At 31.6% G+C, this 13,649-nt stretch overlaps 1 protein-coding gene across 2 annotated transcripts in view; it reads right to left on the bottom strand.

The window, feature by feature from the left end:
- Positions 1-831: 831 nt before the first annotated feature.
- LOC143085080 (putative carbonic anhydrase-like protein 2) overlaps positions 832-13,649 on the bottom strand; it is a 30,006-nt gene continuing 17,188 nt past the window's right edge. The window contains exons 4-11 of one of the 2 annotated variants that reach the window (XM_076261257.1): positions 13,196-13,387; positions 10,250-10,345; positions 9,574-9,640; positions 8,144-8,298; positions 7,436-7,565; positions 6,900-6,939; positions 1,603-1,855; positions 832-1,013 (exon numbers count right to left, since the gene is read on the bottom strand). In XM_076261257.1, the coding sequence (XP_076117372.1) occupies positions 1,849-1,855; positions 6,900-6,939; positions 7,436-7,565; positions 8,144-8,298; positions 9,574-9,640; positions 10,250-10,345; positions 13,196-13,387 (687 nt within the window). In that variant the 3' untranslated portion in view covers positions 832-1,013; positions 1,603-1,848. The remainder of the gene's footprint in view (positions 1,014-1,602; positions 1,856-6,899; positions 6,940-7,435; positions 7,566-8,143; positions 8,299-9,573; positions 9,641-10,249; positions 10,346-13,195; positions 13,388-13,649) is intronic. The other variant, XM_076261256.1, reaches the window with a different exon arrangement.

The following is a 13,649-nucleotide window of genomic DNA, read 5'->3' as shown; positions in this document are numbered from 1 at the left end:
ATAGCTTGTGAAAGAGATAAATTGATGCCTGATTTGGCTACACTCTTCTGATGATCGTCATAATCATGATCGTGACTGTCATGTTCATAGTAAGGATCTTTATTCTAAATGTAGATTATAAAAATAAACTAATATAAAAAGAAAGGTTTAAATTCCCTCTGGCAAAGTTATCCTGGATAGATTTAAATATTTGGTATTGTTCTTTTAGTTCATCTACTTTTTCGTCCATAATAAATCCTTTCCTTTAAATATTTAGCCCTTTTCCGTCCTGATGAAGGTAAATACAGAAAAGTGTATCGAAAGCATGTGTTTTCTTCTTCTTTTTTTTTTTTTTTTTTTAGATTTTATTATTAAAAGCATTCCTACAGTGTATTTTTTACCTTCATTTGTATCTACTAATAGAATTATGAGGTTTGATTATTGGTGTTCAACTATTTACTCTATATGTATACAACTGTATATACTGGTCTAAGGCATATGTTTACTTTCAACAGAAAGTTCATTGTTCAACAATTCTCTAATGAATTGCTGCCTCATTAATATTCATATCATCATTTACCCGTTGCTTTATATTTTGTCGTAGATAAATGTTGTGCCATAAATAAATAAGTGTTATTTCAGACACCTATTTAATCTGTTTTTGTCTTATTTACCAATTATCACGTAATGATATTGACCTTTGAATCATGCATTATTGATATAAAGCAGTGCATATGTTTGCATACTTAATATTCTGTATTTGTATATATGATTAAATAAATGACGATGTGTTATAAGTAATATTTCATAGAATAGTTGTTTACAGCAGTATCTAGAGGACAAAGAAGAAACATCAATTCATATGATTTATTGTAATCATCAATATATAAATATGAACACAACAAATATGTCTTTATTTAACAATTTGGCACTCAATGCGGTAATAGTGAATGGTAAACTATGATATACCATCCCTCGGAAGACAATGTTATATCCCACGCTCAATTATGTTGTTGAACCATGAATTCTTGATCCTGCAATGTAAAATCCCAATTAAAATAAATAAATCACACTTTCCAGATTTATGTATATCTATATATTTAAATACATCAATTGCCTGTCAAAATTCTGTAAACGAATGAATGAAATAATTATAGAAGATCAAATAAACAACAACAAGCTATCTTTTAAAAATTGTTCTCCATTTTAGGCAAACTACTTTTAAAATGGTGATACAACAACAAAGGGATACCGGGTATAAAAGATTTGTACCGATTTTGATACACTGTTTCGATAAATGTTTCAGCAGATGAAAATTAGTGCACATATATTTAAATTTCCCAACAGATTCTATTCAACATCTTGAAAAATGTATTTTGCAATTGCGCACAGTTTGAATACATCAAATAGACATATTTATTTGTAGCATATGTAAGTTGAAAGTTGTTAGTGAAATATTGTACCCCCCCACACCCAACCTACCCCAATTTTATAATACATTTTATCTCCAATTATAAATATTCCTGAACAATTGTTAAAATAATTTTATTTTTTTTAGTTATTCTTTGTATTGATCTGGCTTGTTTGTTTGTCATTGTATATGTTTGGATAAAATATACCTACTTCCAGGTTTTATCCTCTCTACAGCACCGTTTTGAAGTGTTGAAGCTATGAGATATGAAGGACTCGATGTATAATGTTCTCTTCATTTTGAATATCACAGTTGCTTTAAGCATTGCATATTTATGAGAATGTCGTCACCATTAAAATATCTTTTTATACCGTTTTACATTTAATAGCTATTTACATATGCAGATATTTATGTCCTTTGGTCATATAAATTAGGGTTAGTGTTCCTCCTTGAACTTACTATTTACTGAAAAAATTAAAAATATATATTATATACATATTATTGTAAACAATCGACATAAACTGCAATGGTGAACTTGACTTCTAATTCTCGACAGTGTTTTTTTTTTTTTTTAAACTCAATCATGATTCGAATTGCAGTCTTAGCAATTGCTATATCTATGTCATATAGATAAATGGCCATAGATCGGTTGATTTTTGATTTTTGATTTTTGTTTTATGTCTATTTTGTTCACATATCTCATAACGTGAACGATCACATATTTATCGTTTTGATTAAAAAGTTTTGGGTTTGAACGATACTTATGTAGACAGGTGTTTGGTTGCACCATAAATCAATGTGTTACTTTGCAGACACATTATTTCGCTCTGTTTCAACTTTGACATTGTCGAGTACGACACCAGCGAATGATTATTTGATTTGAGCAATACGACGGGTGATAACAGTTGAGCACATATCATTTCCCATTTTTATGTAGAAACATTTCAACAGCATCTGCATACAGAGTATGTATCTCCTAATTGCTACGATATTCCAATGCTTGTATTTCCTTGATTTGGTGTTGTTCACAAGGAAACTAACAAATCAAGAGTTCTAAATGGTGAAGTAGTCATCCTTTCGTATATTTTACGGACGCCATCGGAAGATATTAGCAAACAAAATCGAGGGAATTGTGCAAATGATGATACAAGCATGAAAATTACCACAAAGCATCATTATTATATACTTTGTAAGAAATAACTGCTGGCCATTAAAAAAAATATTTTTTCTTTAGTTTAAAAATACTGATTTTTCTGGAAAACTTTTCTTTGAACTTCTTTTAGTAAAAACCAATTACCAGTTTTGGTGGCTACCTTCCTTATATCACATATTTATTAAAAATGAATATTTGACATATCCAGTATTTGCGCATGCGCGAAAATGTAACAAAATTCTTTCAAAAACATTTGAACTATTTACTATATATTTAGTGTTTTTGGATTTCTAATGATATTATGAATTGGTTTAATAACATTTTTCAAGGTTATGATACACATGTGTTTCACACTTTTGCGCATGTGCAAACTATTTATAGACATCAAGAGCGATTTGTATGCACTACCAGGCAATTCTCAGGTATTCGATGGTTAAGGCGAAAATGTGGTTAATCCGGAGAAACATCAAATGTAACTGCAGATCAGCCACTTTTGGAAATGCCTAAGCAAATTCAATGGGAATGGCCTGATTTGTAAGGAACATATAAGTGTATCGTCACATTTGGTGATTGCACATTGAAATGACTTGTTATAAAACTCCGAGTGATATATTGCGTGATAGGGGAAAGACATGTTATCTTACTGAAGCCAATATTGCAACACCAAGAACGGCAGATTCTTTTTATGTATGTTCAAATGTACCTATGACTAGACAGACGCATCAGACAACTGCATGTATTTTGCTTAAAAAATGTTAATTTCAGATTATGAAAGCTAAACTCAGAATATATAATTATGTCATGACTCTGTGACGTTCAATGATTTAAAAGACTGGTGTAAGGAAATAGAGTCATCTCGACCACAGTTTAATTCCTGGCGTTCAATTATAAATTAAAAACTCCTTCTGATTTTGGTATTATGCTTATTTCATGAGTGATATTTCGTACTTTTAAAACAGTCCATATAAAGCATGATAGCGTATTGTTTTAGGTCTTGATCGTGTAAATTATGCTCGATCGTTACCGACTCATCTCCTAGATATGACTTCCCTTCCCGAACATCACCCACAGGTGGCAATGGAATTTGAAAAAGATAATTTCACTGTACGTAAGACCAGCAAATTTCTTTCATGTAACACAATTGATCAGGCACAAAAACAGAATAATGCAATTGTGAAGGGCGATATTGGTGCCTTTAAGACAAATGGATGGTAGCTGGACCAGGAGTCAGTATACTAGAAGATTAATTTGAAAGATCTAGTGGTTTGGGTCATTCAAAAACAGACGAACGACATAATGAAGACTCTACGAAAACACAAAAAGATTTCTTTAAACAGCTTTAAAGGCTTTGCAAAGTGATAAACGAGTTTGGAAATTAATTTCTAGAAGAGTCGTCAGATTTGTAAAAAAAAATACTCCAGTAAGGAAATTGTTGATTCGGAAACAGGTAAGATATGTAAATAAACTCCAAGATATTGGTCCAAACAATACGAAGATCTTTTGAAGCTAATGCAAAACGAAGGGGAACCTGCTTTTATAACCAAATAAAAAAGAACAACTTCCTATTTTGGCCGCAAAATGAAACTGGAAACGTCTTTGTCAAAATCAAAGCTAGAGAACCTTAAAAATTATTGCGATATCTTTTCTAGACTTTTCATTTCTTGTCACAGTAGACAGTTTTACTTGGAATATTTCTTTATCCATAGAAACCAAACTGCTCCTCCGTCTTTATCTCAGGATGTCACTTGAAATAGTGGTATTAAATCGCTGCAAATGGGTTTACTTGAAACATTCTGCGATTTGCTGATCCAAATTCGGACGCATTTATCGTTGGTGGGACAGCAATGATTAATTCTAGGTCACAAAGTTGGGCAAAAATATTTGATGATTAGGCTAATAATGCCATACTGCCTTACATAAAATCTTGCATCGATAAGTATTCAAGAGTAGACATTGTATTCGATGTTTACTAAATGAATAATTTAAAGGCTGTGACAATACAAAGTCAAGGTTCTTGTGCCAGATGGAAAGGTGTTGGTTCTGGTAGAACACCAAGGGTATGGAGTAGTTTTCTCTGTGAAGATGACAACAAAACGAAATTGTTCAAGTTTCTTGCTGACAAAATTGCTTCTTAAGAGACTAATAAAAATGTGTATGTTACTCATGGTGAAAATATTCTTTGCAATTTCAATAAAGATACTTCCTATCTATCCCCTTGTAATCATGAAGAAGCAGATACACGAATGTTTGTCTATGTTCGGCATGATTATGAAAAGTGTTGTAAAATGTAATTTTAGGTAGTACTGACACAGATGTAATAGTATCAAGAATTGCAACAATCGCAAAATTAGGTATAACAAAATGTGGATATGTTATGGAAGGAATAACGACTTGTGATGGCTTCCTGCACGTGACATATCAAATGCGTTTGGTCCTTGTGTAGCTGCTCTTCCTTTCGTCCATGCATTTAGTGGATGTCAAATTGTCATGAGAAAGGCAAAAGGTCAGCTTGGCTAACAATGGAAGGTTTTCCAGATGTAAAGGATGTTTTTTTAGGCTTAAGTATGAAGCGAGGCACGATGTGAATTGTTTGCCAGGAAGCAGCGGCATTGTGATGCAATTCCGCCTACAAGAGGTTCTTTTACAGAGCACATCAAAAGAGAAGTATATCAAGGAGGAGTTGTTTGGGCTCAGCCTGATTCATGTATTCGACAGGTTCCATTAACACTGGGGTTGGATGAAAGAAAGAATCAATGACGGTTGGAAACCAAAATGGACTTCTTTGACTGCCATTGCATCCTCGTGTTAGAAAATTTTGAAATGCGGAGGCGAAAATCCAGCTGTGGTGGTAACTGTAGATGCTACCGTTCTGGCCTTCCTTGTACGGGTTGTTGTATGAGCAACTATATAATAAGCAACCTGTCTTTCTAACCAAACTAGGCATTTAAACTTAACAAAGAGTGTTAACACTTGTTAAGTTGATGGAAATTATAAAAATATTTTCTACGTATTTGCCGCCATTTTGGAACCGGAAGTCACTATTTTTCTTCATTTATGTGTTGTTTTGTCGTACTTAGGAACTTCTTTGAACGTTTTATCATAACTTACATTGGATTATACCTATAATACATCTTTCAAGGATTTACATCCCTTCTGAAGTTGCTTGAAAGTATAAAAATTGAAATTTTTGACTTCTTTGCCGGCATTTTGAAACCGGAAGTCACCTTTAGTTTTATTAATGTATTGTCTAGTCGTAATTTAGGAACTGTCATTTACTTTTTATCAAATCTAACATTGGATTTTACATATAACACACCTTTTAAAGGATTAACGAATTATTGTCAATTTATAATGACGCCATTACCGAAATGTGTGGTGGCCATCTTGAAAAAAATATTTTTTTTTCTGGCCAGCAGCGGATTTTTTTTAAGTATCATGTAGTCAACCTTTATACCAAATTTCATGCTTGTATCACGATTTGCACAATTATGTCCATAATATCTCCCACTAACGAGCTGGTTGACTGCTATGCTATATCTGTTTCAGAGATGATGATTGATATGTTCAAATTGTCGGAACTACAAACACGTCTCCTTTTCCACGAATGTGGCCTAGCGGAAAAGATTTAACACTATTTGTGTACCATTTTATGGCTGTTGGTCCTTTTTAGTTTAAGCTATTACATTGTCAGTTTAGTTAGACTTATAAGTTTGTTAGTCCCTTTGGTTTATTTATGTCTATTTATTTTACCCTAAAATGTTGATCGTTTTCAATAACAATGGTATTATCTGTTTTCCTAGACTGGAATTTTTTAAATGGCCTTCGGTATATTATATTTTGCAAGTAAGACATGCTATTAATATTTGACAGCGAAGTTCAAAGATCAAAATTATATTGCAGCGTACAACACCAGCATTTCTTATGCAATGACTGTCGCGTACCATACTTGGCACTGGTACATCAGCTACACAGGATGAAAATTTACTTTATGCAAATGCACACCAATGCATCTGCTAACCTATTTAGGTTTAAAAATTTATTTCTATATTTTCCAACATCTGGCAAACTTTAATACATTTACATTTTTAATTTCCTTTGTATCAGATCGATTTTGTCCGACGCTGATCGTTTCTTTAAATTTTTTGTGGACCACATCAAAATCTAATCATATCTGTTAGCTAACAAATATTATTAACAAATGAAAATTTGAGTTTGAACAAGCTACTACATATGAAAATATTTTGTGTTGCTAATTTGGTTTATGCATTAATAGTAGTTTGGTTGTTATAATATAATTGTGCATAAGGATTTGATACACTTTTATTCCATATTACATATTTAAACAAATGTATTTACCTTCGTACGACGTCAATTTCATGCTGTAACAATCGTCCACCTGAAATAAAAGCTAATCTTTGAGAATCACTTGCATTTTGCTTTTTTTATTTTGCAACTGATAATAAAGAAAACTATATATTTCACTTGTTAGTTGTAAGAATCCGAAAAATATCTTTGCTCTTATGTTGCAACTGCATTTAACCTTGATTTTAGATGATCTTTGCTGTTAAGTTTTTCTTATTTTGTTTTAATGCTCTTAAATATTTTCTGTATCTGACTTTCCTTATTTTTCTCCTGAATATACCTGATGAGGGTAATATCTTTCAATCTCCAGACTATTGTGTAAATGCCTTTCTTCTAACATGATTTTGTTTAAGAGTTGTTGCGAAAGTCTAAATATTGTAGAACATCATTATCTTGACCTTATTTCTCAATTAACAGATTTTGAGATATTCCATTCTGTCAGATTTGTAATCTCATCTGATAAATCATAAATGAAAGTACATTTTCTTTTCCAACGGATCTGTGAATAAGGATTACATTTAATGGCATACCTACTTTAACTTTAGATTTGATGTTGGTTCTTATCAGTCGACCATGACTTGGTATAGTTATTCTAAAATTATTTTCCATTAAGGATTGTCCACTATTATCATGATTAGTAAGAGATCGTAATGACTCTAGCTGCAAACAAGAAAAATATAAATGAATATCACCAAGAGACGAATATTAATTGTAATGAGAAAATTAACAGAAAAGTGTTTTACTATACGATATCTACTAATAACTGTCAGAGACTAAGAACTCTTTCAAGTATTAACTTCAAAGTTAGATTGCAATCATGCAATGGTTTACCTCTGAGAATACCCCATTGATTTGCAACAGACTTGTAGATTTCATTTTTATATCGTAATGAAAAATTGCTGTAAATGTATTTTTAATTACAACCCTTTGTATTGTTCGATCTACAAAACAACTGCATGATTGAAATTGTCCAAGTTCATACCAAATCCTCACGCCTATCTCAAACTTTATTTTCCCAAATGACCAATGCAATCTTACACTTTCGTAGGTGGATAATTATTGGAATTTCCAAATTATATTCGTTTATATGTGAAGTCTTCGAAATTATAAGTGCATGTGTTTGATGATATTAGTCTGACCAAACTTATAGAAACACGCTTTGCGATCATTTGCAAATGATACGTCTTTTCACATGTGAAAATGTATGTAAAATGAATCTAAGGATAGCTATTACTTACTTGATTATGAGACACATGTATTGGTTTATTTAATATAACCCAGGTTACTGTCTCCATACAGCCGGGTCTTGTAAGTGACCCTTCATATGTTACAAATGAAGAAGTAACAGGAAGGAATTCCTTTGGAAAGAAATTTAAAACGGGTGTAGTCATTCCTGGAATATAAAACAGAAACATTGATTTAGTAGATCATTTAATTTACAACATGAATCCATTAGTTATTATTCTGATATAAAGTATTACATACAATATATAAGTTGCAAAACACATTGTACTTCATATATCTTTATTTGTACCAGTCCAGAAGATGGTATATAAGTACTGTTGTGAACATATATAGAATGATTACTTATTTAGACAAAAGAGCTAGAATTGAATCAAGATGTAGAATATATAAATGTAAAATGAATTGGTTTTGTACAATCAGAATGTGTTACTGAAATAATACTACTATCGAATAAAAGATATCTATTGCAAGAATGTATATCTCTAGAACATATAGAAAGTCCTTTACTGTAATAGAGTTGTCGTACCAGTATATCGTGTATTTAAACACAAAGTGTATTAAAAGACATGCTTACAAATTTGAATATTAACAATGATTAAGATATCTGGCGAAAAAGAAAGGCGAAAGATACAAGAGAGACGTTCAAATTCACAAGTCGACAAAACGTCGACTCCATAGCAATTCACACAAAATACAACATATTAGAATAAAGACTGGCAAAATGAATTCAACCAAAATCTGGAAGTTATATCCTATGCTTTAAAGGATGTACAGATCCTGCTGTATATGTGGCACCACACGTGTTGCTCATGTTATTACAAACCTGGTAACAAATCCGTTAATGAGTCATATTCGGTTTGTCACATGCGAGTAAAAGGGGACGTGTTTCGACATGTAGAACGTATCCGCTATCATTTGTGAACCAGACATTCCACAACGGTCAACCAACTCGTTATGGCGTCCATAACATTTACCAAGGAATGATTTCATTTTCATCTCTTGAAAATCGTAGGTTAATAGCTTCGTTTCGTGCATCAACTCTTTATTAGGGAAATTATGATAAGAAATAAAAGCTATATAAATCGTATCAACTGGGATATACATATATTCCGTATGCAGGCACTTCCAGAGTCAACTCTAAACTTATACCAGTTGCAACACGAACGTACTGACATACATGCACATATACAAACCATTTCAATTTGAAATAAAAGACGAAAAACAAGTTTTCTAATGTTTTAAATACTGATTCGATTAAAAAATGTATATAGACAACGTATTTACCATGTGTTAAATATGAAACATTTACTGGAGTTAGCAAAATGATAGTGAACGAGATGTAGATTTTCAGTAGAATAACGCAAATTAATGATATATTAGAAGAAATATAGCATATGTTTTTATGTGTTAACAATGGTCTTACCTTTTGATCGAACTTTTATTGCAGCTTGTATTAAAATATCTAAATAATCGTTATCATGATCTGTTACCTGTAAAAAATAAGATTCTGTCAGTTGAATTGCCAAAGTGCATCAATGTAATTAAACGGATAAATTAGCTGAAGATGTCAATTAATTCTGATTTTTATCCTGACTTGATAAGTGACCGTTTGGTATGTTTTCATTTATAGATATATGAGTTAATCAAAATGTTGAACAAATGAGTAAATTCATTTTCTAAACCTTTTAGAATTAAAGCATTCCTCAACACTACATACAAATCTTTAAAAGTATGTGTTCAGTACCCAAGCTTTGTTTCAAGTTCGAGTGTTCCAAAATATAACGATGAAGATCCAGATATTGAAGAATCCTCCGAAATGCATCACAGTCGAATGTATTTCAATTAAAAGTGTAAAAAGTAAAATCACAAAAATACTGATCTCCGAGCAAAATTTAATCGTAAAGTCCCAAATCAATTGGCAAAATAAAATAACAAAACACATCAAACGAATGGACATAATGGTACACGGTTCTCGTTGGTAGGGAAAATTTTTCAGCTGTATAACGCTCTCAGAATGCTTAAGATTTATTTTGTGTATATTTTGGTATATACAGTGTAATACACATACCGAAATAAAAAGTAATACATTCAATAAATACCTGCGCCAATATTGATACTGCCGCTATTCCATGAGGGGCATGTAATGCTTGTGAAATGTTCTTATTAATCTCAGCATTATATCCATATAGCTGGATCTAAAATAATGTTTTGAAAATAAGGTTGTGACAGATGTTAAATAAAAGAGGGACGAAAGATACCAGAGGAACAGTCAAATTCATAGATCCTGTTCCACCTGTGGCATTACCCGTCGTATTTAAAACACTTACGTGTATATCGAATAACAGAAAAAGTTGAACTAAAAACAAGTCTTAAGACTAATTAATTGTAACATAAATAATTATTTTGAAAGCTTCAATTAAATCTCTAAGTTCCAAATAGTGACAACAGTAAACATAAATAATTGTATAATAGACTTACACTATTAAGTTATGGATCTTTTTAAAATTTGCAATATCGTGAATTACTAATTTTCACCTCTGCAAAGCGATAATTTCGAAAGAGACTTCAACAATTCTATAACCTTTTAACAATAAAAATAATCTAAAACGAAGAACAAATTAGAAGTAAGACGAATAAACTAATTAAATGACATCATTAGTAAGAAACCCTTTACAAGGTGTCCGTTAACAAATTTAGAAATTATATGAAAATAAGGTTTCATCCCCCTCAGAAAAAGATGACCTTAGATGAATTTGACCTTTTATTTGTGTCTTTTATAGTACTATTACTCTTCAATTTTGTTCGGTTCTTATACATCCTTGTGTTTCAAATATTCCGATTCGAGCGTTTCCTGATGAAGGTAAATTTGAACGCATAACTTTATTACTGGTTGTTTTACGTTATTTTAGAGAACATAATTCAATGTATAAAAATATTCCAAGAGATATTCGAAGAAAAACACCAAAACATGGTAAATAAAATAATAACAAATGACAACTTTAAAAAACACTTCATCTAAAACTAAGATTGGAGCGACTTGAACAACTTTTTAATCTTGCGGATCAATACACAGAGTTTCTGTTTCACTAGTGTCACTCTCCATGCGTGTCTTGGCTAGTAAAATCTCAACGATAAGTAAAGGAGTGGTTACCGTACGAAAAGCTGAAAGTATCCGAGATCCTCTAGTTAGATACATATATCCCATTACGTTCATCCAAACATGGTCTTTATTTTTATTAAAGGATTATTTTAAATAAACCTTCCTTTCTTATATTAGTTAAAAGATAAAATCACCAGTAAAGGTAAGTCGAAGGATGACCTGATAAGTCGAAATAAAAGTGACAATGCCTTCGCAAAAAAGTGAAAACGACCAACAGACAAACAAAAGTAAACACAACATAACCTAGAAAACTTAAACCAGAGCATCCCAAAAATCACTAATGACCATTGGTCATCTATAGAGGAATCTTAAGTCTACCATGTTCCCAATGTCGCAGCCGTAATAAGAAGATTTCGATAGTTGCAATATAAATATTCAGGGTCGTTAATTGCAATGACTTGTCAAAAATAAAGTAGAAAATAACTGAACATCTTATAATTTTTGATAATTTCTGGACACACTACCAGGAAAACATGGTTTCCTTATTGAATTGATCGTACAAACACTATCTGACAAGGAATTCAATAACTTGCTATAACTTTATCTTTATTAAATTTCATGTAGCCTGACAAGTACTTGCATCATGTCATATTCATACTTTTTATCTTTAATACATTCCTTTATTTATCATTATCCCGATTCTCACATATTAAGGGACGTTTTTTATAGTTTTTTTTTCTAGAAATGTGGTGTAAAGTTAAAATGCATTTGACCGAATTTAGCTTTCTGAAGTATAGTACCGTCATTTGCAATCAATAATTAGACATTATTGATTGAATTTACCTTATATGTTGGGAAGGTCATAAAGACCTTCTTTTTTGTGTATATCGTGTAATACTTTTGTACAGTCTGTCTCCGATACCTATTAGCTATTTAAGTATGAAGGCGTTCAATTATTTTAAGCGACATAAAAGAGTAATGTGTTTTTTACACGACACCTTTACCTATTACAGTGCGTCATAACCCATTTCAGGATTATTAAATAACATCTAGAAATAGTTATACGGTTGCCTATACAAAACAAACAACTTTGTATTAGCGTTACTATTTGTCTAAAACATGCTGTAACTGAAAAAAATAACTTTTTTTGCAAAAGCCTATTGTGTAAACACATCTTTGCAGTTCGGGTAATCCCCTCAGACTGTTTGGTGTCTTCATAAGTTCTAATCGTTTTACGAAAGTTTTGAATTCGAACATTGATAAAATTCTGCTGCAAATAATATGTAAACTGATTAGATACACATGTAAACACGTCTCTTATGCGTCTTTTATAGACAAAACGCGCGTTTGGCGTACTTTATAAGCATTGAATCTTTGCTGGGTTATTTAGACAAATGAATTGCTGTCACTGTTGAACGTTAACGTCTCGTTTCTCACCTGTGTGTTGACAAAACATGATCACTGATATATACATTTTTGGGGTAAACTTACTGTTTATAAAATGTTGAATTATTTAAAGCATAATAGTTTTTCAACTACAAGCATAAAGACAACACACCCAGTACCTATCAGATGGATTTACCGAGACGAAAGGACCATATGGCGTACACATATATTAGCCTGGTATCTTTCAGAAGTTATAACATCAATGTGTTGATGCCACTGCTGGGGGACGTTTCGACATCGACGGTAAACAACAAAACAAAAAGACACAAACTAAGTATCGATTACTACAAATGTACAATCATGTACTTAAAGCTCATCAGAACATTATTTTAAATAATCAGTAACATGTTGTCAATCACAGGTGTAATGCGCAGTTTGCATGATAACTCCAGGAATTATGCACATCAAAAACATAGGTATCGACCGGATGCAATGTTTTTCAACTTTGTATGTATTTCATAAAACAACCAAACCTATTAGATAAACTTTGATAACTTACTTCTAATGGGAATTTCTTTCCACCTATACTGTGTTCTGATCCTATGCTGTCGTGATCTCCAAAATGAATTTTGATCTCGTACAATGTATATTTATAAGATAGAGGTCCACCAGTTATATAAAATGGTTTTGTATTGGTATTATTGATTAACAGGGATAAATCATGTCCATTGTTTCTAAAAAGGCCATCAATCTGAAATTAGAAAAAAGAATATTATTAATAAAAGTTGTAATAGGTTATAAGTAACCAAATAAAAAAGTTGGGCAGGTTTTGAAAGTATCATTTTACAAAGACATCACTTATTATCATAACTGTCATTAGTCTTAATCAATAATATTGTAGTGCATACATCATTACTTTGAATTATAAACAACTTTTGCATTAAACTATAACGAAACTGTTGTTACATATAAAGATGATGATATGGAAACGTGGTATAGGATTTGTTCATTGA

This window comes from Mytilus galloprovincialis, chromosome 8 (genome assembly GCF_965363235.1).
Source record: "Mytilus galloprovincialis chromosome 8, xbMytGall1.hap1.1, whole genome shotgun sequence".
In the NCBI taxonomy this organism is placed as follows: domain Eukaryota; kingdom Metazoa; phylum Mollusca; class Bivalvia; order Mytilida; family Mytilidae; genus Mytilus; species Mytilus galloprovincialis.
Note: the sequence above shows the minus strand (reverse complement) of the source record. Positions and strands in the feature narration are given on the sequence as shown.